Source organism: Notamacropus eugenii, chromosome 2, assembly GCF_028372415.1.
Source record: "Notamacropus eugenii isolate mMacEug1 chromosome 2, mMacEug1.pri_v2, whole genome shotgun sequence".
Lineage (NCBI taxonomy): Eukaryota > Metazoa > Chordata > Mammalia > Diprotodontia > Macropodidae > Notamacropus > Notamacropus eugenii.
The window spans coordinates 111,925,198-111,951,559 of NC_092873.1; the positions used below are offsets into that span (position 1 = coordinate 111,925,198).

The 26,362-nt window shown below is 39.2% G+C and overlaps 1 protein-coding gene across 2 annotated transcripts in view; it reads right to left on the reverse strand.

Moving 5' to 3' along the window:
- Positions 1-26,362, reverse strand: part of TNFRSF21 (TNF receptor superfamily member 21) — a 113,237-nt gene that overhangs the window by 63,095 nt on the left and 23,780 nt on the right. For both annotated transcript variants that reach the window (XM_072642381.1, XM_072642380.1), the window contains 2 exons: positions 21,344-22,010; positions 18,308-18,811 (listed from right to left, as the gene is read on the reverse strand). In XM_072642381.1, coding sequence (XP_072498482.1) covers positions 18,308-18,811; positions 21,344-22,010 — 1,171 coding nt within the window. The remainder of the gene's footprint in view (positions 1-18,307; positions 18,812-21,343; positions 22,011-26,362) is intronic.

Below are 26,362 nucleotides of genomic sequence, written 5' to 3' on the forward strand. Positions count from 1 at the left end.
GATTTTGCAAGATGCTTGACCCACATTAGGGGTCTAGCCTGCAGTCAATGACTTGTTCTGTCCTCTTGAGTACACATATCAGACCTTGGTAGAATAAAGACATGACTTATCTTTTGAGTACCAAACATGGATCTCAAATTCTGAATGAAGATTTTCACTTGAAAACCACATACCTTCCTCTTCCATCTCCATCATCACTTCCATTCCCCAAAATGGCATTAGAGCAATAATTACTTGATTTTCTGAGCTGAGCACAGAATAATTTAACTCTATCCTCACGATATCTCTATGGGAATGGCAGGGAGCAGTACTGAAGAAGAAAGAGCTTGATTATAAGAAAAGAGAAATGTCTCTTATCTCATTTTTTTAACCTCTAAGGAGTCAGAGATATCTAAATATATCCAGATATCAAGAAAGCATCCCTGTGATTACACTCATGCTCCCCCAGTGGAGATGCATGCTTCCTCCAAAGAAGGAAAAGAGAGGAGATAGAGTACAGGCAGCTGACTTCATGATCTATCAAGGAAAGTTTTGAGATTTATCAGGTCTGCTGGTTAGAGGCCTTTCAGTAGTAATGTGAAGCAGATAATTTTGGTGGTAGGTGTCATAGGTATAAGAAATGTTCGGAGAGGTATAAGAAATTTCGACTATTCAACATATGAAGAGCACAGCTACTTGGTGCAGTGGATAGAGCACTGGGAATGAAGTTAGAAAGGCCTCAGTTCAAATCCAATCTCAGACACTTACAAAGTGTATGACCTTGGGCAAGTCACTTAACCCTGTTTGCCTCAGTTTCCTCATCTGTAAAATGAGTTGGAGAAGGAAATGGCAAACTGTTCCAGTATCTCTACCAAGAAAACCCCAAACAGAGTCACAAAGAGTCAGATACAAGTGAAACAACTGAATGACAACAATAAGAAATACAGAATGCCATTTCAGAGCATTATGGGAATGCAGTATAGTAAAATGAGCATATAGCAGATTGAGTATTGGACTGGGAGTCAGGAGACCTGATATGAAGGTCCCATCTTGACATTCCATTTCTCTTGCTTTGTACAAGCATACCTATACCTGAAATATATCCTCTCCCTATCTCTGACCTTTTAGACCTAGTTTAGACCTCGGACCTAGCTCCCTTCTAAGCTCAGTTCATATTCCATCTCCAGCAGCAAGTCTTTTGTACTCCCCCTAGTTGTGATGGCCTTCCCTGCTCTAATTATTTTGTATTTACTCATCTGTTTACAAGGGGCTTGCTAATTCCATAAAGTCATAGACTTCCATGTTCACCTTTATACCCCAAGCACTCTGGACAATCTGATATCTAGTAGATTCTTAATAAATACTTGCTGAATTGAATCCCAGCTCAAATACTGAATAGTTTTACCACAGGGCAAGTCTAGTCACTTCTCTTAGTCTCAGTTTTCTTTTCCATAAAATGGGGACAACAAAGTTGAAACTATCTCACAGGGCAGTGGTGAAGAAAGAGTTTCACAGACATTAGTTAGGTAAATGTGAGTTACTTTACAAGAGGAGAGCCAACAGTTCAGTTCCTGACAAAGGCAAACACAAGAATTACAGAGTATGGCTTCTTCCTTCCTCCTCTATGCTCTTTCTTCTCTTTCAATCCATTTAGCCCTTCCCTTCAGCACGTGGGCTTAGGGATGGGGGGAGTGAGCATTGGGAAAAACTAAGCAAAGTCAAGAAAGCTGGTAGTAGGAATCACCAACAAACCACTCCATTTAAATTTCACTTTTTTTTTTTCTAACGGTGTCAAGGGCACAACTCAGCTGATACAATCCCTTAATACCTGGAAGCAAACCATGAGACACTTCTATAGAGCATTTCATGCAATTAACTTCATTCTGAAATCATCATTATATTCATTGAATTTAGGGAAATGGCTTTGCTAAGAATGGCACTATTACAAAGGTTCTTAACCTGGAGGTCCATGAACCTGTTTTAAAATTTTGATAAATGCATTTCTGTATAATTGATTTCCTTTGCAATCCTATTATTTTATTTTATGCATTTAAAAATATTATGCTGAGGTGTCCATAGGCTTCACCAACTGTTCAAGGGGCCAAGTTACTCTGTAACTATACAAGAGCAATGGCAGAAACAAGGAAAGCCTAAGCCTGGTCATGGAGACATTTCCTGGCATAGATCATTTATATAAATCAAGGAACAACTATCAGCAGAAACATCCATACTCACAGGGAGGGAAAACTCATCATTTCTGATGGATTTTGGTCATCAGTAACATAAGAATACCTACAATTTGCTTTTTTTTTTAAAAAGTGGGGGGCAATGGGGGAAACTCCCATTTTATTTTTACTTATATTGCATTTCTCTGTCGTTCAACAACAATCTATTTTATAGACATTTATTAAATGTCCGTTGTATATAAAACACTCTCCTAGGTTGAATTTTCTTTAAAAAATAACTTTTAGATACAACAGTCACCTACGACTATTGCAGCTTATAGTGCAATGGGGTAAGAGCTGGTCAGGTGTGATCTAAGAACATTCTTCCCTCATTTCTCTTCCAAGAGCATAAAATCCCAATGCTTCCATGTCTTCCTTTGTAACCTAGGAAAAGTCTCAACCTCCCTGGGCCTCAGTTTCCTCATCAATTAAGTGAGGGAGTTGGACTGGATGAGTCCTGAGGTTAAGACCATCCCTAGATCTATGATCCTATGAACTAGTTGCCATTCAGTGTCATAATGCTAATTTTCACCGTGGATTTGCCTTGAAATAAATTCATTTCAGCAAGATTCTGATTTGGGGGAGACTGTGCGGCAAAGGGAAATCCCATTCCCAAGGACATTTGTAACTTTTTCTTCAACTTTTCATTTCTTTTTCTTTCTAGAAAGCACTTAAAGTGTCATTGTGTGCCATATAGGAGTTTCCCTTAGCTAGAGCCAACTGGCCTTAGTCTGAGGTTGTAAGCCAATTCAGGTATATGAAAATTATATTAAGTTGATTATGTACAATTCGCCACACTGCTGTCATGTGGTCAAGTGAATAGCGGGAGTGAGAAGGAGGATGTTCATGGTTCAATGACTTGAAACAGCTATCTAGCACTAAAAATAAACACAATCTACACTAGCCCATATTTAGTAGGTTGTTTCTTGTTTATTTTTTGTTTTTAACCCCCAGCACAGAATAATAGTCCTTATAGCAAGTGAGTTGCTTCATTTGGTGAATATCTAATTTGATCAATCAAGCAAGCAAGCAAGCAACCGACAAACATTTATTCAATGCCTACTATGCATCAATGCTGTGCTATATGCTGGGGTCACAAATACAAAAGGAGGATTATTACTGCCCTTAAGGAGTTCAAATTTGACTCTCATACCTGCTACCTGAGTCATAATTTTTTTCTTTTTTTTGGTAATTTTTAAAAAAATTTTTAACTTAAATAGAAAAATGAGAAAAGAAAAAAAATTGCCATATACAAAACAGAACTATGAGAGAATTCAATATAAAACAATCAATTTCCATTTCAAAAAAGTTCTATAATAGATACAACACATTGTTTCAAAGCTGCCCAATTTTTCTGTGCACTTTTTACTTTATTTTCCCCTCCCTCTGTCCCCCTAAAGAAGACTAAAATTAAGCGATGATATACATATATATGTATATGTACATACACATATATACACATATACAAAGATCTCTATAGATATACACAAGTATACACATATATACTCATACACATACATGTAAGAGCATACTATGCTTATTTCCACTAGTGATCTGAAAGTCCAGGTCTTTCCATTTCTTTTTACACATCAAGCAGTTTGTTATTTCCTACACCATAGCAATATTCCGAACCAATCACATCCTATCTGAGAGATTGTCTAGGAAAGTTTTCGCCAATTTTCTGCATTCCTTTTATTCTTGGCCACATGGGCTTTATTTACATAAGAAACTTTTCATTTAAAGTAATCAAAACTATCCATTTTATACTTCAACAATGCTCTCACCTTATAAAATAGTTTAAGGTCTGATACTACTGAATTTGCTTCTTTTACAACATTTCCCCCTGGTTTCTTTGAAATTCCTGACCTTTTGTTCTTCTAAATGAACTTTATTATTTTTTTTTCCAACCAAAAGAACTTTTTAGCAATTTAATTTGGATAGCATTAAATAGATTAGTTAAGTAAAATTGTCATTTTTTATATTGGCTTTCCCTACCTGTGAACAATAACTATTACTTCAGTTATTGAGATCTGACTTTATTTGTATAAAAAAGTGTTTTATGTTTATGTTCATATAGCAGGTGTCTGTTTTGGCAGGTATATACTCTCTGGTGTTTTATATTGTCTAAACAATAGTAAGTAATAACGGCTGACACAATGTAGTTTCTCTGTTTTTCTCTCGACTAAATTTATTTTAGCTTTAACTTTGAGACTGTGATTACTATCCCTGCTTTTTTTTTAACTTTATAATAAATTCTACTCCTGACTTTTATTTTATCTTTATGCCTATCTCTCACTTTTTTATTATCACTTCCATAAGTCTTTTTTTAAATTAATTTGTTTTCAATTTTCTACAATCACTTCCATATATCTCAGATTTTCTCCCCTTCCCTCCCCGCTTTTCCTCCTTCCTTCCCTGAGACGGCGTGCAATCCTATATGAGTTTTACACATACATTCTTATGAAATACATTTTCACCTTAGTCATGTTGCCTAGAAGAATTAAAATGAATGGGAGAAACCATGAAAAACAAAACAAAACTTAAGAGAATATAGTCTGCTTCATTCTGCAGTCCAATTCCACATTTCTTTCTCTTGCCTTAAGAGTCCACTGGGAATTTTTTAGGTCCTTGAATTACTGTGAGAGGCTAAGTCTACCAGAAAAATTCCTCGCACACTGGTTGTTGCTGTATACAAAGTTCTCCTGGTTCTTCTCCTTTCACTCAGCATCAGGTTCATATAAGTCCTTCCAGGCCTCTCTGAAGTCTTCCTGTTCATCATTTCTTATAGCACAATAATATTCCATTACATTCTAATACCACAACTTGTTCAGTCATTTCCCAATTGATGGGCATCCCCTTTAGTTCCACCTTGGCCACCACAAAGAGAGCTGCTAGAAATATTTTTGTACATGTGGGACCCTTTCCCATTTTTATGATCCCTTTGGGATACAATCCTAGAAGCAGATATTGCTGGGTCAAAGGGTATGCACATTTTTGTAGCCCTTTGGGCATAGTTCCAAATTGCTCTCCAGAATGGTTGGATCAGTTCACAGTTCCATCCCAACAAATTAAGTGTTCCAACTCTCCCACATCTTCTCCAACATTTATCATCTTCCTGTTTTGTCATGTTAGCCAATCTGATAGGTGTGATCTGGTACCTCAGAATTGTTTTGATTTGCATCTCTCTAATCAATAGTGATTTAGAGCATTTTTTCATGATTATATATAGCTTTAAATTCTTCCTCTGAAAACTGCCTGTTCATATCCTTTGACCATTTATTAATTGGGGAATGACTTGTATTCTTATACAGTTCTCAGTTGGAAAACTACATTTTGTAGAGCTGGGGCTATGACCAAGAGTCAGTTCTCTATATATTTTAGAAATGAGGCCTTTATCACAGACACTAGTTGTAAAAACTCTTTCCCAGTTTTCTGCTTCTCTCCTAATCTTGGTTGCATTGGGTTTGTTTGTGCAAAAACTTTTCAATTTAATGTAATCAGATTTATCCATTTTGCACTTCATAATGTTCTCTATCTCTTATTTGGTCATAAATTTCTCCATTCTCCATAAATCTGATAAATACACTATTCCTTGCTCCCTCTAATTTGTTTATAGCATCAATCTTTATACCTAGATCATGTGTGCATTTGGACTTTATTCTTGTGTACCATGTCAGGTATTGGTCTATGCCCAGTTTCCACCACACTGTTATCCAGTTTTCCCAGAAGTTTTTCTCAAACAGTGAGTTCTTAACCCAGAAGCTGGGGTCCTTGGGTTATCAAGCAGTAGATTGCTATATTCACTGATGGCTGTGTCTTGAGTACCTAATCTATTCCACTGGTCTACACCTCTATTTCTTAGCCAGTGCCAAATGGTTTTGATGATTGCTGCTTTGTAATACAGTGAGATCTGGTAGGGCTAGGCCACCTTCCCTAGCATTTTTTTTCATTAATTCCCTTGATATTCTGGACTTTTTGTTCTTGCAGATGAATTCTGATATTACTTTTTCTTCCTCTAGAAAATATTTTTCTGGTAGTTTGATTGGTATGGCACCAAATAAGTAAATTAATTTAGGTAGAATTGTCATTTTTATTATATTAGCTCAGCCTACCCATGAGCAACTGATGTTTTTCCACTTACTTAGATCTGACTTTATTTGTGTGAAAAAGTGTTTTGTAATTGTGTTCATATAGTTCCTGGGTTTGTTTTGGCAGGTAGAGTCCCAGATATTTTATAGCATCTACCATAGCTTTAAATGGGATTTCTCTTTCTATCTCTTGTTGTTGGGCTCTGTGAGTAATATGTAAAAATGCAGATGACCTATGTGGGTTTATTTTGTAACCTGCAACTTTGCCAAAGTTGTTTATTATTTCAAGTAGTTTTTTACTTGACTCTCCAGGATTCTCTAAGTATATGATCACTTCATCTGCAAAGAGTGATAACTTAGTTTCTTCTTTGCCTATTCTAATTCCTTCAATTTCATTTTCTTCTCTTATTGCTACAGCTAGCATTTCTAATACTGTACTGAATAACAACGGTGATAATGGACATCCTTATTTCATCCCTGATCTTCTTGGAAATGCATCTAGCTTATCCCCATTGCATATAATGTTTGTTGATGGCTTTAGGTAGATACTGCTTACTATTTTATGGAAAGTTCCATTTATTCCTATGTTCTCTGGTGTTTTCAATAGGAATGGGTATGTGTATCTCTCATTTTTATAGCCTTTCCTGAAAGCAACATATTATTGAATTCAAATTTTTAATCTAGCGTTTCCATTTTATGGGTAAATTCATCCCATTCATATTCTAAGCTATAATTACTTGTGCATTTTGCTCCTTCCTATTTTTCCTCCCTATCCTTCTCACCCTATCCCTATCCTTCCTCACTTCTCTACTTTACTTCTACCTGCTACCTTGTCCTCCTTTTGCTTAACCTACCCACCCCTCCAAGAGTCCCTCCCTTATTCTCTCCTCCTCATCCCCTTGCCCTCTTATTTCTTTATGAATTTAGAAGACTTTTATACCCTTCTAAATATATGTTGTTCCCTTTTTAACCTCTTCTTGATAAGACTATATGGTTCCAGCACTACATGTCCTCCCCCCACTAGATTCTTCTGTATAAATGTTTCCTTTTATGCCTGTTATGTGAGGTAATTACACCTTTCTATATATCCCTACAGTTTTTTAAGAATCACCCCATCTCAGCTGAAGCTTTTTTTCCAAACTACCCAAATAATGATGACAGTCATAAAAATACTAATATTTTTTACATATAAGAAGTATACAATGTAACTTTATTGAGTCCCTTTTAATTGGTCTTTAATGTTTACCTTATTTTTCTCCTGGATGTTATATATTGAATTTTCCTTCAAGTTCCACTGTTTTTGTCACAAACACCTCAAAATCTTTCAGTTCATTAAATATTCTTTTTTTTAAATTCAGGATTATACTTATATTTGCTGGGTAAGGTACCCTTGGTCATAAACCCAGCTCTTTTGCTGTACAAAATGTAGTTTTCCAAGACCTATGGTCCTTCAACCTGGTAGCTGTTAAGTCTTGTGTAATCCTTCTTGTAGCTCCAAGATATTTAAACTGCATCTTGTTGCTTCCAGTATTTTCTCCTTACCCTGGAAGCTTTGAAACTTGGTTATGACATTCTTGTAAGTTTTTCTCCTGGGATCTCTTTCATGTGGTGATTGGTAGAATTGTTCTGTTTCTGCTATGTCTTCTTGTTCTAAAACAGAGATTCCCAAACTTACTTGGCCTACCACCTTCCTAAAAAAAAAATTGCTCAGTGCTCCCCTGGAAATCAACTTTCTTTAACCCTTTAACGTTTTCTTAAATGTGCACCATTTCAAAATATACATAAAATATATATTTTGAAAAATGACTCAACTTAAATTTAATAATGTATTGTAAATTTTGGGAGGTTTTCTCTGCATTGAAATTTTGATGATGCAATATTGCGTCATGTAACCATATTGTAAACAAGTCATTACACATATATTCCTGCTGATGCATGCTGGACTTCCTGACAATGCAGACATTATTGCCTGCCAACACCTGCTTGGACTTGACCAGTGATAAGTTATTTTGTGTGTATATTTGGAAAAAAATGCAATCACTATGACCAACTCTGTTACACAACAGATGAAACATATATAAATTTTTTTTCAAAATTTCCTTATCTTCTCTTTCCTTATGCTTCCATTGCCCCACTCCTTTTTATTCAATGTCCCCCAATTGCACCCAAGGTTACTACCACCCCCAGGGATCATTCCAGTGCCCCTCAGAGGGCAGTATCACCCACTTTGGGAACCTATGCAAGGACTTCAGGGCAATTTTCCTTGATAATTTCTTGTAAGATTGTATCAAGTTTCTTTTTTTTTAATCATAAATTTTCAGGTAGTCCAACCACTTTTACATTATTTCTCTTTGATCTGTTATCAGGTCAAGCTGTTTTTCTGATGAGATCTTTCATATTCTCTTCTATTTTTTCATTCTTTTAATTTTGTTTTACTATTTCTTAATGTCTTAGAATATCAGTAGCATCCCTTTGCCCATTTCTAGTTTTCAAGGAATTACTTTCTTCCTAAAGTTTCTGATTCTGTATTTCAAGTTGGTTACTTTATGTTCATAATTTTCTTGGTTTTCTTGGATTCCTCTTATTTTTTTTCTAATTTTTCCTCAATCAGGTCTCCCAAGAACTCTTTCTGTGCCTGGATCATTTGACATTTCAAAAGGAATGGCTTTTTTTAGCTCTGTTATTTTTTTCTGAATATGAATCCAGATCTTCTCGATTCCCATAGTAGCTATCTATGGTCAGGTTCTTTCTCTTTTACTTACTCATTTTTTGTTTTATTTTACTTTCAGCAGTGATTAGTGCAATTAAGTTCCAGTCCTGAGGTATGGGAAATGATGCCTCAAGTCTCAGGTCCTTCTTAACTGTTATTTTCCAAAATCTGTTCCGGGGCTCAGATTTGGGCTCTCCTCTCCACCCCCCTAAACCAGAGCTAGGGTGCCCAGCCACATTGTGCAGAAAATGATCTTGCTCCCTAAAGTCTCCCCAGTGGCTGCAAAGTACAGCTGTCCTCTGCTCTGTCATGAAAACAACATAAACAAACTGAAACTTTGCTCTCATGCAAGTGCCCACAGCCAGCAGGGTCCCCATGGCCTCTTGCTACTGCACTCACCAAGTGTATGCTGACTCCTTCTACCCCTCCCCCAGAGGCAGCCCAGCCCAGAGGAGTCTGGTCAGCACAGCTTTGCTTGGTGTCCCCTCAACAGTGGAAGGTTCTTCAATCTTCTCCAACCGCAGCCTTTCAGAACCCCCACATTGTTTGCTTCCCACCCCCATTTGTGGATTCCACAAAGTTGGCCTGGAGGTGTTTGCACTTCACTCAGGCTGAACCTCTGCCTTGGGAAGTTGGGTATTCCCTGGGGCTCTTCTCAAGTTGTCTTCAGGAGAACAACTGCTTTACCTTGACTTTTGTTTATTGCCACTGCTGTAAGTTTTCTCAGAGGCAATGCCCTGTCTTTTTTGAGGAGAAAATTTGGAGAGCCAACAGTTTTCTGATCTACTCCACCATCTTTCCAGAATCCTCTGGAGAGCCATATTTTCTACAGCAGATTTGGTTGGCGAATTGCAAAACCTCTACCACTCATTTTAGAAAAAGCAGGCAAAGAAAAAAATTCCAACTGAGTCAGATAGAAGTTAGCTAGGTGATGCAGTGAATACAGCACTGGGTCTGGAGTCAGGAAAACTCTTCCTGAGTTCAAATCTGACCTCAGACACTTACTAGCTGTGTGACCTTGGGTAAATTTGCCTCAGTTTCCTCATCTGTAAAATAAGCTAAAAAAGGAAATGACAAACCACTCTAGTACCTTTGCCAAGAAAACCCCAAAGGGGGTCACAGAAGAGTCAGATATTACTGAAAAACAACTCAACATTAACAACAATCTGGAGATTGTAGGCCAGTCTATTCACCTTCTTGCAGTCCCTGTTGACCTCTTTTGAGGTCTGTTGACATCTTTGATTACCAGAGATTTACACTTGACCATCTTTTATCATTTGGAGGGACCCAAAAGAGAGATCAGTAGTTTATAAGCTAGCCTGCTTTGAATCATCATTAAGAGCAATGGTATCAGGAGTTTGCCTTAGGAAGCTGAGATAAAAATCTGTCTAGCCCATTCCTTCTCTGCTATTTTAGACAAATAAAGCAAATTTGCATGAGGGGGTGGGGAGGAAATCTGTCTTGGGGATCATTGAAATAAATTAATTTATTCTGCTTAGTACCAGTTTGATCTTGGACAAGTCATTAAACCATTTGAGTCAGTTTTGTTCACTTGCAAAATAAAGGGTCTTGTTAAGGTCCCTTAGAGCTTTAAATCCTTTAATTCTAAGTACTGACTAAACACCTATGATTTGTACAGTACTGGGCTATAGTGGAAAACACTGGATTTTGAAAAGGTTTCAAACAATTGAGTACCACCCAAGCCAGTTTAAAATGTAATTGGGAAATATTTGACAAATAAGTAAAATACAATAAAATAATTAACATGACATTTTAAAACTAAGTCAATATGTGGCTGCAGGGGTCCTTTATGTACCCATAATTCTTTGAGTTTGACACCACTGGTCTAAACCAATCTAATCTAACAAGCACTTTTTTGGGAGACTAGATCTATGATTTTATTGACTGAGAAAACTCTCTACCACTGCAGTTCAGTGCCTGCAAAGGAATCTACTGCAGTTCACTGTATAATGAAAGTCACTGTGCAGCAATATACAATCAAATGCCCCAAAACAAAGTGAACTAGACAATCAAAGTGGTTATCAGGCATTCTGTGCTTGCCATTCCAGCAAATGTCATTACAACACATGATTCTATAAAAGGTAACTCTTTTCCTGCCCTATTTCCAGCTTGCACAGGGAGGTACCAATTCTCCAACAGATGTCTTCACAAATCCGGGCCAATTGAATACAGTCCTCTACACGGCCTGCATAGCAACTGTATCAGTATACTCAGACATTTGTAACCCAAGGCGTCATATAGTAAAAAGAAAAAAAGGGACTGAGATTCCCATTTAAGATATCCTTGGAAAGGAGATTTCCTATTTACTTTAATTTTTCTAAAATCAGACTCTTATTGAAATGATTTTATGACAAATTCACACTGAGAATTAGTAAGATGACATTGCATGGCAGCCAGTTCATAGGATTATTCCAGTTTTGGAATCTGAAGACCTATTCAAAGGCCATTTCTGCCACTAAGTGACCTTGGGCCTCACTTTCCTCATCTGTAAAATAAGAGTTGGATTTGATGGTCTCTGGGGTCCTTTCTCCTCTATATCTATCATCCAGTAGTTCCTGAATCTTAAGGCACTTAAATCCAAAACTAGGACAATGGAAAAGTGCAACATGGGAAAAGTCTGGAAATGCTAGACACCATAGGTATATTACTGTCTAACAGATCCTCTGGGCTCTCTATATAATATATAATTTGATTTATCACAAGATAAATACCTGTATACTATGAATTCGCTGCCCTTAAAAATCTATACATTTGGGGGGAAAAACAGAAAAAGATATCTTTCATCATCCCCTCAAGAGAGCCTTCTGACCCTGACTCTTGACCAGAAACTTCAGAGACTAAATAAAATGATAATCTGTAACTCAATACAAATTAGCAAAATTTCCCCATCTCTTATTCTCTCTTTTTCTTCATTTCTCTCAAGCTTCCCCAAAGGTGGCTCCCAAGACAAGAAATTCAACAATTCTTTTTCAAACACCGCATGTAAGTGGATTGGGAAATACGCAGGAGAGTTAGAAGCCTGGCTTTCCAGAAGAAGCCTTCTTAGCTCCATGAATGAATGTATGAATTAAATGAACGAATGAATGAATGAAATGAATGAATGCAAAAGCCTTTATCACATGCTTACCATGCACCTAACAGAGCTAACCAACTGCTTCCCTCCACAAAATATGGAGCTAAATTCAGACCCTTTTTGAAGTTGAAGTAGAGCGGAGGATTATTAGGGTGTTAAGCCTGAGGATTTCCCGCTCTTTACCTTCACCTCCTCACCCCAGTTACAAGTGAATGATTATTTAATGACCAATAGAGCAAGACAGAAGCCAATAAATGAGTAAGAGGGAGTAGTGCCAAGACAGGTCGTAAAATAACTTCCTCTTACCACTGGGTTGGATCTTATGCCTCTTTCCAAATCAAGAGTACATGGTTTCCCTAAAAACTGCTGAGCTGTTTCTCCCTTTACACATGAAGGAAGTGGGGAGAGGCTTGAATTTATTTGCTATCACAAGACCTGGGTTCAAATCCCACTCTCTGATACGTAACAGCTGCACAGCTTTGGGCGAGTTACGAGACTTTTCTGAGGAGGTTCAGCTTTCTTGTCTATGATATCGGATAACACCACCTGACATACTAAGCAGACTGTTGTAAATCACTGGTTCTTGTAAAGTTAAATGTGCCTTAAAATGCAAGTTATTATTTATACCTTCTATTTACATCTTCCTATTAAATGGCCAGGATGCCACGAGTCCTTCTTCCTTACTTCTTCCTCTCAGAACAAAGGTAGAGACTTGTCTAAGGCCACACAGTCAGCAGGGGTCAGAGGCTGTGTTCCACAACCAAATACATGCATATACATGTATACACACACACACACACACACACACACACACACACACACATATATGCATACATCTACAAATAATATTAGTGGGCCTGGAGTCAAGAAGACCTGAGTTCAAATCCTAAGATACCTACTAGGTGTGTGACCTTGGTTAGGTCACTTAACCACTGTCTGCTACAGTTATTTTTTCCCCCATAAAAATGGGGATGATAATAATAATACTCACCTCACAGGATTATTTTGAGGACCAAATGAGATAATCATTGTAAAACACTTAGCATCCTGCCTGGCACACAGAAAGTGCTATATAAATGTTAGCAAGTTATTACTATGGCATTACTACTACTACTACTACAGATAACTGTTCAAAATGCCATCTTTGTACCTTTTACATGCCTTTATTTCTTTTACATTGACTTCTTCAGGATACTTATCCCCATTAGAGACTACAAGCTCTCTGAGGGCAGGAGCAATTATCCTGTAGACTCCAGAATTTACTTGCTGAATTTCAACAAATCCGAAGAGAATTTTCAAACTGTTTTCTTGAAATGGAATGTCATTACATTGAACTTGTTTGCAAGTTTCCTAGTTTTCAGGACTAGACTTGTTTCTTAAATATGAACAAGTAGGAAGAGTACTTTGACTCCTGTAGCGAAAGGAAATCAGTGTCATACTAAATACCCCTGACACCTCCCTTTCTCCATTTATGGATGAGTGACTTGGTAGTTCATCATTAGAATTAAGGTAAGTTTAGGTAATAGACACGTTTAAGATGGGAAGGAAGAGGGTGAGATGGATTCAAGGGTAACTGATCTTTGAAATACCAAAAGAACAACTCAGCAAGAAAAGACTGACCCCCATTCCCCAACAGTGATATTTGGGAGCTAAAAGAGAACTTCAAGGTACAACTAAACCGTCACTTTTTTTTAACAAGGGAGGAAAATGAAGTCCAGTGAGAAACAATATTTCCAAGGTCTCACACCTCCTTAACAATAGAGCCTGGCCTAGAATAATCATGTCCCAACATCTTGTCAAGGGTTCTTTCCACTGTATCATTGCTGCCTCACAACTGGATTGCTTTGTCAAAGGGCTAGAAAGAAAAAGGTTAAGGACCACTCTTATTAAACAGGATTGTTATGTTATGATCAGATCAACTGACCCTTGTCGCTACAGCCAGTCTCCGACATGGCAGTGCCATCAGACGGAAGAGTTCTCTGCATTAGGATTTTCCTTGTTTCTTCTTGAAAATTGTGCAAAAGCAAAACACATATCTTTAGAAGAATCTACAAGTCCAAAAGAACTGATATTGGATCCCAGAAGCAGGATGTTAATAAACTATTTAAAGAAATGCTGGCATCAAATAAAGCCAATGTAATTTAAACATTAGCACACAGAAAGAATTGCTAAAAAGCTAGATTGACACAAGTCCTGAATCATGCTTTGGCTAATTTGGTCCTTCCCCTTCAAATTCCAAACAATGAATGTTATTGTTGGGGATAGCAGGGTGTTTTGTTTTGGTTTTTAGGGCAAGGATTGGGTTTTTGTGGTTAGTTGGTTGTTTTTTGTTTGTAAAGACTCAGTCTCCCCCTCTCTCCCAGGCTGCAAATACAGGGGCTACTCACAGGCCTGATCCTACTTCCCAGGCAAGGCAGCCCTGCCCTGCTTTCCCCTCCCCTCCCCAATCCCAGGGACTCATCACAGGGATGTTATACTTAGTGCAGACATATCATTAGCATAGCTCACTTCAGTTCAGAACTCCTCAAACTCAAGAAATGTGCCAGCCAGCCTCAGTCTCCCCAACAACTAAGATTCCCATCTGCTCAGCAACACATACCATTTTAAAAGCACAGAGGCAGTTATTTCTAGTTGCCTGAGTTATGTAAGTTTCTAAAAGTAGATTTCAAATCAAAAGATTTGGGTTCTGCTTCTTATTAGCTGTATAATTACAAGCAAGTCCCTTAACTTCTGAGCCTCAGTTTCCATATCTGTTAAATAGGAATACTATCATTTGCCCTACCTACTTCACAGTTACATGGCTCCTGTTGTTCAGTCATGTCTGACTCTGTGACTTTGCAGACCACAGGATGCCAGTATTGTCTATAGGATTTTCTTGGCAAAGATATTAGCATTTTGCCATTTCCTTAACCAGAAATATGTATTATTACATAGTACAGTTACATTAGTACATTGTAACAAATGTACTCCACTAAGCCAACAACTAATATACTATTAGGTTATAAGCTCCTTGAGGACAAGAACCATTTGTTTTCTTTTGTATCACCAGGGCTTAGCACAGTGAACAGTTCATAGTAAGTCCCTAACTATGTTTATTAATTTGTTAACTGATTACCTTGACAGAGGATCAAATAAAGCAGTAAACATCCAAAGGTTTCGTACACTTACTGCACAAAGCATGACGAAAATGGGTGGAATCATTATTAGACTAAATTATCTTCTTGGTGCTGAACTAAGGTTCAGCTATAAACTATACTCTTATTCTTCAGGGATCCAACAATTGTTTAAGAGAGCCTGGAAAGGGACAGAGCCCAAGAGAACACTAAAAGCATCAGATCAGTTAAACACAACTTCTAAAAGGCAATAATGATTCTAGGGTAACTCAAATAACAAGATGATAATACTAGCAAGCTTCTCAAAAGACCTTCAAAATTTACTTCCCCATGGAAACAATGCGGGGGTGGGCAAGGACTTTAGTCCGATGAGTCAAGGGCAGGATACAATGTGTGCAACTGGGACTATTGGGTGATAGTTGAAACCTCCCAGCCAGGCCAGATTTCCAGGAGAGAGATTCCCTGACTCAGGTATATAGTCATCTGCTCTGCAGTGGGCCAGGAGCCAATGTGCCTGGGCCAGGTTTCCATCTTTCTCTCAGCTCAGGTTAAAAAAGAAAGAAGCAAAAGAAAACAATATTCAGACCCACCCTACCTCTGGAGAAGTTAACTTTTTATCTTAAAGGGGGCAGGAACATGTGGAAGTCCTGGGATCCAGAAAGGTAGTTATTTCCTGACAAGAAAAATGAAATTCTCACAGAGGAGGTAATGTGGTACAGTGGAAAGAGGGTTGATCTTTGACTCAGCAAGTGAGTCTGAGTCCTTGCTAAAGCTATTTATACCTGTGTGACCTTAGGCAAACCACTAAACCTCTCTGGACCTTGGTTTCCTCATATGTAAAATGAGAGATCTGGACCAAGTGACCTCTAAGAACCATTTCAGTTCTAGATTCCAGGAAGTGAAAGAAATGAGCAAAGTCCCAGAAAATTGATAATTCACTGGTCATGACATCTTATTCCAGACTCTTGAGTGTGATTCCACTCAAATGAGACCAAAGGTTTCTAGGCTACTTGCTACTAACACTGGGCTGGAGGAGGTCAAGAGATCCAAACTTTGTCCTGACTTTGTCACTAAAGCAGTATGCAACCTCAGACAAGTAAGGCCCTTAATACGTACATTTATATATACCTTATTAATTGTTTTGCACATGAAACTGTAAATCTATTATGTACAACTTGTTATTCCTTTTAAATATACAACAAAGTTATCATGTAAATTGCTTCCCTCCTTTTTTCTTCTCTCCCCTCTACACGCCCTAGAGATGGCTACATTACACACAAACAGGGGTGTGTACGTATGATATATGTGTGTGTGATACATATATGTATGTGTGTGTATATATGTAAAATTATTTCATGCATAATTTATTATGTATATTTATTAGTCCTTTCTTGTTATTAGTTCTTTCTCTGGATGCAGATAGTGTCTTTCTTCATATGTCCTTTATAGTTAATGTGGGCATTTATAGTCAAAATGACTCACTTGCTCAAACAATATTGCTATTACTGGATACAAATTTTAAACTATAAGGCAGTAATTACCAAAACTATCTGATGCTAGGTAAGAAATAGAAAGATGAATCAATGAAACAGAGTAGACATACAATTTATAGCAGCAAATAAATATAATAACCTTGTATTTGACAAGATTTGGGAATAAGAATACACTATATATGGTAAAAATTGTTGGGAAAACTAGAAAGCAATATGGCAGAATCTGGGCATAGATCAGTATCTTAGCCCATTCATATACACTTTAAAGTTTGCAAAGCACTTTTCATGTTATCTCACTTGAGACTTCCAACAATCCTGAGGTAGGTGCCCCCAGTATCCCTACCTAATAGATAAGGAAACTGAAGCTGAGAGATGGGGTGACCTGTCCCGGGTTACAGAACACAGCATCTGAGCCAGAAATTAAACTGAAGTCTTACTTGATTCCAAGCCCAACACTCTATCCACTGCACCCCCTAATGCCTCTTAACCTTTCTCTTTGGGTTTCCTCACTGATAAAATAATCTTTAAGATAGCCTTGAAGGCCCCTTCAGCTCTAGATATATGATCCTACAACTTCTAAAGACCTTCAAATTCTAACATTCCAGGATTCTGCTGTAGAAGAACATCCTACAGAATGATTGGCAGAACTGGAAGGGACTTTAAGAGCTCATTTAATCCCATCCCATAAATGACTTGCCCGAGGTCATAAAACTTGTATCTAGCAGACCAAGGATTTGAACCCAGGTCTCTGGACTTTTGATCCAGATGTAGGATCCTCAATCAGATAAACACAAAGTGAATAGGCATTGCATCTTTAAAGGTTGAACTAGACAAGAGAACTTTCACTTCTGTTTATTAATTTTTACAAAATAAGAGAACAAAAGCAATGAGTACATGTGGCAAATAATCCAAATTTTATCTTTAAAAATTCCGGTTCCCAAGGTCCAAGCTCAATCTGTTCCCCATATACCAGGAATGGCTACTAGGCCAACTACTGATATCCCAATTTCTGATATAACCAAATAGAGTTATGGAAGTGGGGTTTCCCCACCCTGTTTAGTTCAGAAAGGGCACTGGAGACCAGTTCTATCACTAATTATGTGACCAGTCCAAGGGTCACCTAACTCTCTAAAATTGCATATTACCAAAAGTGGAATGGACTATCTTATCATATGGTGAGTTCCCCATTAACTGTAGTGTCTAGATGATCATGTATTTTAGAACAGATCACTGCTCAGGTACGAGATGGACTAGATGTTCTCTGAGAGTTCTTCCTACTCTGATTTTGTATTTATTCTAAAGTAACTTCTTTGGACTCAGTGTCATCAATTGTAAGATGCAAAGTGTAGGTGAAATGATCTCCAAGTCCTTTCCAGCTCACATTCCTATTGCAGCCTCTGTTTTAATACAGCTAAGGAAATATTTACCGTTTCAACTCATTGGAACCAAAACTGATCTCTTTTCCCACAAGCACAATTAGTCTAGGAGCACGTGCAAAGACATAACTAAAGAACACAGCCATTGGCAGCACCTCCATCTCCCTTTCTTCCAAGCCCTCTAGAACCTTGGGAGAGAAAGATCCAGAAAGAGATGGAGAGGACTCACCATGCCCGTTGCAATAGTAAACCCACTTCTCCCTGTTCTGAGTGGGGGTTAAGGATTTCTTCAGGCCAGCCTTCTCCACAATGGCACTGGGATCCTGCCGGGGACCTTTCTTTAGAGTCCTTGAGCTCTTCCGAATGCTGCACACCACAATCACCACGAGCACCAGCAGAAGGAAGAGGACGATCATCCAAGGCAAGTGCTCATTGATATCAAAATGTTTGTGCAGGTTCTGCCTGGGGGACCCCCTTTTGGGGGCCTTGATGGGCGTACTGGACCGCTCCCCTCCCGTGGCCTCCATGGGGGGCAGCGGCTTTGGGACCGACTGTATATGCCGGTGGTGGTGACTTTGCTGGTGGTTCACAACCTGGAGATTTGGGGAGGTCTTGTTCACACCCCCCCTCTCCTTGACCGAGGTGGCATTTTTGGGGGCTGCCGATTCCTGGCTGTCACTGTGTACCTTTGGTCTGGCAGAAGCAGTAGCGTTGGATCCTGTCGAATTCATACCTGCAATAAAGGAAAGTAATTTGGCATACACGTATTTATATAAACACATATGGATGTGTTTACATAGATGTCAAAAGAGAGAGGGAGGAAAAGGAGGGAAAGAGAGATGAGAAACAGACAGGTAAACGACCAAGAAGAAGAGAGCGAGAGTGAAAGAGACAGAAAGAAAAGGAGATAGAGTAGGAATGGGAGAGAGAGAGGAAGATAGATTTTCCTTCTCTACTCTCTCCTACCCCCACCCAGCTTGGCCCAGATAGGAAAGATGACTGAATTTGAACCAAATGCCTCATTAGCTGGGCTTTGGGGAGAGGCAAGAAAAGACTTTACAATTAAACTATCACTGTCACAGAGACTGGGGGTATCAGGGAAGGGGGTTAGTAAGAATAAATAAGGAAATACAGTTTGATTGCACCTCGATGCAGTCAAATGTTGGATTTAAACTAAGTGGAAAAGGAGAAAGCAGGAAGGTCTGGCCATGACTTATGTGGCAGCAGAAGATCACAGCAGAAAGCAAAAGGAGCTCAGAGACTATTTGGTCCAAATACCTCATTTTAAAGATAAGGTAGCCCAGAGAGATGAAATGACTTTCCCAAGGTCACACAGGTCATTAAGTGGAAGAGCTGAGATTCAAACCTGAGCTCTCTGACTCCAAATCCTAGTGTTCTTCCTACTCTACATCACCTCTCAGATCAATTAGATGAAACATTTCAAAAAGGCTAAATGAATAGCAGCCCTATCTCCAGAAATAAGGCACTGCACTGGGCAACCCTGAAAAAGAGTGAGGTGGCCATCACCAGAGATCTTCAAATAGAAACTAGACAACCACTTGTCAAGGGCAGATTCAGGCTTCTGATCAGGATTAATATAAAGGACCTGAGCTCCCTACTAGCACTGATTCTATGTAAATATATTTGTAGTTTCATGAACAATTTGCTGGCCAGTTAGGTGGCACGGTCAATAGAGCACTGCATCTGGAATCATGAAAACTCAGTCTTCGTGAGTTCAAATATCACCCTCAGACACTTACTAGCTGTGTGACCCTGGACAAATCACTTAACCCTGTTTGCCTCAGTTTCCTCATTTGTAAAATGAATTGAAGAAGGACAACCATCACAACATTTCAGCTCTGGGATGAAAAACAGAGCTAAACCTATTTCCTAACCAAGAAACAGAGGGTAGTTATGCATGCCACAGGCAATATTAAACACAGAATTCTCATCTGACTCTCTCCACTCCAGGACCCATAGCTTAAGATTTCTTCTACAATCAGCTCTTGGCTATTTGGGGAACTGTCCAAAGTCAGGGCTTATCTACGCTGTTGGGACTCTATCATCATCACTCCTGGGCACACCCAAGAGAAAGATAAGATATTAGGGGCAGAACCTCTCCTAGTAGGTTTAATAAATATTTGTTGAATTTAATTGATTGGATTTTTTTAAAAAGCTATCTGTAGAGCACATCTGAAAAAATTTGCTCAGTTTTGGATATTTCTGAAGGGCTCCATGGTACCTATTTTACTTACTAGAATTTTCAAAGACATAAAGGCACAACTCCAATGTAAAATCATTTGTTGTAGGATGGATACTTGAAAAGCAAGTTTAAAAAAAACTTAAAATCCTAAACAGAAGAAGACATAATATGTCTCACATGACATGTTAAGTTACTCCATGTTAATTAAATAGGACACATACCAAGATTTCTGACTTTCTCATCACTTGCATGACTCACTTGCCTCTTTCATTTCCAACCTGAGGTCACAGATATACTTCAGCCCCTGTGCTCCCTTTTCTTCTCTCTCCCACAGTTCCTACATTTTCTAGCCCCTTAACCTTTGCTACATTATCAGGATTTATAAAACTACAGTGGAAACTACTTTAAGATAATACCCGTAGGAGAGAAATTTTGAAGTTTATTAGCACTTAACAGAAAGGGGCAAAGTTCCCATGATTAAGTGTATACTTGAGGGTGACTGGATAGAGGGGAAAAAAAAAAGATGGAAAGTCAACAATTAGAATGTTGCACTTGGAGTCAGAAAGACCTGGGTTCAAATCTGCCTCTGACAATACTAGCTGTGTAGCCCTGGGAAAGTCACTTTACTTATATGCACCTCAGTTTCCTCATCTTTCAATGAAGGAATTGAAATAAAATGGCCTTCAATATCCCTTTCAGTTCTAAATTCATGAGTCTACTATCCTAAGTTCAATTTGCTCCCATAAACAACTAAAGTGAAAGGTTTATTAGGAGGTAACCCTGAATATTTTGGCTGAAATGAGATCTATAGATTTACTTTTTAAAATCTGGCTTACTCTTCTATACAGATAGTTCAAGAGAAGCCAAATTTTATAGTTGTTAAGAATAATTCTCTACCTTTACAAGGAAATAAGAGTTTGGGGTATATACCAAGTACCCTCAACAGAAGGGCTAGTGAATTATACAGAAACCACTTTGGGGGCCAGTCCAACTTTACCCAGAATCCCTGGTGCTCAGACCCATCCTGCTAACCCACATTTAGCAAGGTCATGGCGCAGTTACCTTTGGGAATGTAAGTGGGAGAAGGAACTTCATGGTATTCCACCTGCTCAGGGCTGGCAAAGATGGCTGTGTCAGGGAAAGACGGAAGCGTGCCTGGGTAAGTCGGGAGCGGGCCACAGACGTTGTCTGTCTCCTTTGTCCCCAGCTTTACCACCATCAGGTTCTGGCTCAGGCAGTTGGTGTAAGTTTTGCATTTCCTCACACTAGAAGGCACATCAGAAAAGGTACCCGAAGGGCACTGCTTGCACCGCACGTCTTCAGTCTCCGTCCCTTTCTTCCGTACACCCCAACCCACGGGACAAACCGTGTGGGGGACACACGTACCATTAGACTGAAATGTGCCAGGTGGGCAAGCGCATTCCCGGTCAGTCAAGGCAGTACAGGCTAATTTCTCAACCATTGGTTGTTGGCAAGGTTGACTACAGTTATGGCATTTCTGGATGCCATTCTCGTGCCTGGTAAAAGTCCCAGGGGGGCAGCGGCTGCATACCCGCAGGGTAGTGTTGGTACAGTGCTCAGACACAAAGGTTCCAGCTGGACACTTGTCACAGGTAAGCCAGTGGCCAGTGGCAGAGTCAAAATGGAGATACGTGCCAGAGAGATTCATGGCATCCTGTTCAGAAGTCAGCTGCTTGGGCTGAGCAGGAGTGGTGGTAAGGAATATAAGCTGAAAGAAAAGGTGGGGAAAGAAGGAACAAAAACCCAAGAAGTTGTTAGAGAGCAACAGGAAAGACCAGAATAGAGGACTGATTCCCACCACCACTGAGTTTTTAAAGGACCAAAGATCTACAACAGTTGAACTGAATCAGTAAAGAGGCAGTCAAACATTTATTGAGCACTCACTATATACAAGGCACTGTGGGGAAGACACAGAGATGAGTAAGATATGGTCTATGTCCTCAAGAAGCTTATCATCTAGGAAAGGAGGCCAGACACACGGCAAACGACTACAGTATGTGTAAGGACACAATATCACTATGGGATGTGAACAAAGTGCTTTGTGTTCACAAGAAAGGAAAGATGAGTTGGAAGGAGAGAAACAACCAGGGAAGGCTCCAGGGACAAGGTAGTGGTTGATTTGGAAAGGAATTCAAAAGGCAGCAACAGAGGAAGAGGACATTCAAGGTGGAATGAGCAGCATGAACAAAGTAGGGGGGTGGGTGATAGTGCAGAAAAGTGAGGGGCATGCTCAGGGATGAGCACATGGGAGTAGAACAGTGGGAGATACAGTTGGAAACAGGTAGGATGGGGTCAGATAATGGAGGGCCTCAAATACTGAACTGAGGACACAAGAAACCAATGGGAAAGGAAAGGGGGGAGAGGAGAGAATCTTCTGCATCTTAGTTTATTCTCTTAGGGAACACATATCAAAGAGACCATTCTACCGAATAAACTTTCCCACTTTCCCCAAATCTCCAAATCTGACACATCCAAAATTTTTGTATTTATTTGTGTACAGTTGCTATCACTAATCACTTACTATCACTAATCATATTAGTATTATCCACTATCTATGTCTATTATCATTTTCTGTATTGAGTCAATATTGTATCTATCAGTCTCAGCACCTTGGAGTTAAGAAGGGACCTTAGATAGCATGTAATCCCACCCTACTTTAACAAATGGAATCCCAGAGACAAGGAATGATTTGCTGTAGTGAGAGACTTGCAGTTCTCCACAGCAAGATGATGACCAGACTCATATGGTACCTACCACCTCTACAATAGAAATCAATCAGTGAACAAGTATTTTTTAATCCAGCCTCAGAAACTTACTGGTTTTGTGACCCTCGGCAAGTCACTCAGTCCAGTCTACCTCAGTTTTCTCACCTGCAAAATGAGTTGGAGAAGGAAAAGCAAACTACTCCAATATCTTTGCCAAAAAAACCCCAAATGAGGTAATGTAGAGTTGGACATGACTAAAATGACTAAACAATAATCATGTGCCAGATACTGTATGAGCCACTGGGGATACATGTGAGGCTTTGGAGAACACTGCCCAGAAAAACAGGGTACCTGGGGCATCGACCCTCTTCTATACTCTAACCCCCCCCCCCAATTTCTCAGACACCCAGAGCCCCCTGGGAATTTTCCAACCCTTCTAATCCTCACTATGGATGACTTTAATAGATTGTCACTATTGTCTTTGGATCCCTAGGACTATTTTTATTGCTCTGAATTCACTTTTCTTTTCAAGACTATGGCAGCTAGGAGGAAAACAGTGTTGGGTTTAGAATCAAGAAGACTTAAGTTCAAATCCTTCTTCAGATACTTACTTGGCTGTGTAACCCTGGCCAAGTCACTTAATCTCCCCAGCTTCAGTTTCCTTCTCTGTAAAATGGGGATAATAACAATAGCACAGGCCTCACATTGTGAGGATCCAATGATGTACACGTTAAAGTGATTTGCAAATATTAAAGAGTTATATAAATACTTTTTACCATCATTATCATAAAGCTCCTTGATTTGAAAACGACATCCACACTATCGCCATTTCTTGCCAGTCCCAAATCTCCTTATGATATTACAATGATTCTTGAAGAGCGCAACCCACTTACTACTACGCAGCTTTAAGTGAATAGTATTTCAAACAGATACTCTCCCCACCCCCCACCAAGATCTTCTCAAAATTCCAGAGACACATAAATCAGGCAACCTGGGGCTAGTTCCAATTTTACTATTTACTAGATGGGTCATCATGGCCTAAGATAAGTTATTCTCTAAGCCTATTTCCTTATTTATTCTCTGGTCTAGTTCTACAGAGACCTTAGAAGAGCTGCTTTCACGGGCTGGCCTTACCCTCTGGTCATGGAATGGGACTTCTCAGTAGTGCCCTTTGGGTAAATGAGGTGCTCTGTTTGAGCCACAGAAAAATGCCCATGAACTTGCTCAGTTACCCACCCTATCCTCTAGCCAATTAAAGTGACAGTATTAGGTCCACAGAACATTCACACTGCCTATACCAGTCATGATTTAAGAGTCTTGGAAGCCAGTTTCCAAGATCTCAGTTACTTAGAAGTTAAGAGAAGAAAGCTATCATCCCTCACAACTGGGTGAGACTTTATGCCACCTTACAGAACAGAAACCCCCCAGATGTGGAAAAGCCTAGAAAGAGTTAAACATCTAAATTGTCAACTAAAGAGATGGCTTTCTGAATAGGGTAGTGTGGAAGTCAAAAGAACAAAGCCCTGCTGTTCTCCCTAAAATGGAATATTATTTGGGATCCAGAAAAAAAACGACTACAAAAAACCACCAGTGCTATTTCTTCACTAGATTCAAGTTTTGTTTTGTTGCTAATTAGCTATGTGAGCTAGTTAAGTCCCTTCCCTTCTCTTAGCCTCAGTTTCCTTTTCTGTCCAATAAAACATTGGGTTGGATAGGTGGTAGATAGCTACCACACAGATATCCCTATATCAAGACCAACATCTATGGACCTTACCTGGTCTCTGTCCCTTTAGGGTAGTTGTTCCCCATGCCTACAATGTCTTCCTTCCTTACATCTAACTTACTGAGAGTACCTAGTTAGTTGATATCTCAGTTCAACTACCACCTTTTACATGAAACTTTTGCAGAACACCCCAGGTGTTAATAACCTCCCTCCCAAGTTTATTCAGCATTAATTTTTATACATTTTATACAGGCGTATACATACACATGCTGTCATCATCACAGAATGAAAGCGCCTTGAAAGCAGGGACTCTGGTTTTTGTCTTGGCCTAGCATAGTCCCTAGGCAGCTAGGTGGCACAGTGGATAGAGTGCTGGACCTGGAGTCAGGAAGACGAGTTCAAATTTGGCCTCAGACACTTATTAATTGTGTGACCCTGGGAAAGTCATTTAGGCCCATCTATAAAATGAGCCAGAGAAGGAAACTGAGAACTCCTCCATTATCTTTGCTAAGAAAAATCCAAATAGAGTCACAAAGAATTGGATATGACTGAAAAGACTGAACAAATCATAGCCTTTGGCATAACATAGGCACTAAAGAAATGTTTACAGGTCACTGTAATCACCACCCTCATCATCTTTTTAAAAGTTTTGCCATGTCAGGTCATTTTTATCTGCAGATCCTAAAACCTCACCATATATATACCTGAGGGTTGCCTGAGATATGATTCCTAAAGCAAAAATAAAAGCTTGAACTTGCTAAAAAATTGCATCTTTCAAATCCTCTCCCTTCTGGAGGGACAGGTACTTCAGATTAACTAAACAGTGGGGCTGTAAGGCAGACTAACATTTTTGAGATGCATAATTCACTCATTCTTTTTTTCTTTAAAGGTTTGTGGAGTAAGGGGAGGGAGGAGGGCTTAATGATTTTCTAATTAACAAGCTTAAGATCATCTTAGGTTAAGAAAGAAGAAAAAAGTCTTACTTTTCATGATATTGTCCAATAAATCTTCCAATTTCTACTTCTGGCTAAATTTCCTTTCCTTGTTCATTTGTTTTCCCCATAAGCTCAAGCCCAGTCTCTCTCTGCTTTGACCACCACCACCAGGTACACTGAGGAGGAAAGCAAGCCCCCAAGCCTTAATTGTGCAGGAAGGCAGCTCCCCTTGCCAAGTGCCCCAATGGGAAAAACAGCCCCAAAGGACCTAATACTGAAGGACCTGAGCAGAGGGCATCCTGTTCCACTGGGTGTAATTTAGCACCTCAATTCTAAATGAAAAGGCTGGGTTAGAAAAGTTACAGCATTAAAGTTTGAAAGGAGGCATGAATACTGAAAATGACAAACTCCCCCCTCCCCTAAAAAAAACCTACCTTAAATGGGTTATTATATCAATTAAGACTCTATTAAGAAGAGAACAGAATACTGGGAGTTGGCCCTGAGCACGCTAGCTTGCAGGTTGGGTGCACATTAGCCTGCAGGTTGGGTGCACATTAACTGCAGAAGAAGCATAGACTGACAAACTGTTCTGTTCTGTGATAGGTCTGGGGGGCTCTGCTTTTGGTTCCCTGGAAAAGACTTTCTCCAGCTGATTTGTATTTTTCCAAGTAATCTATTTATGAGAAGGGGCTACCCA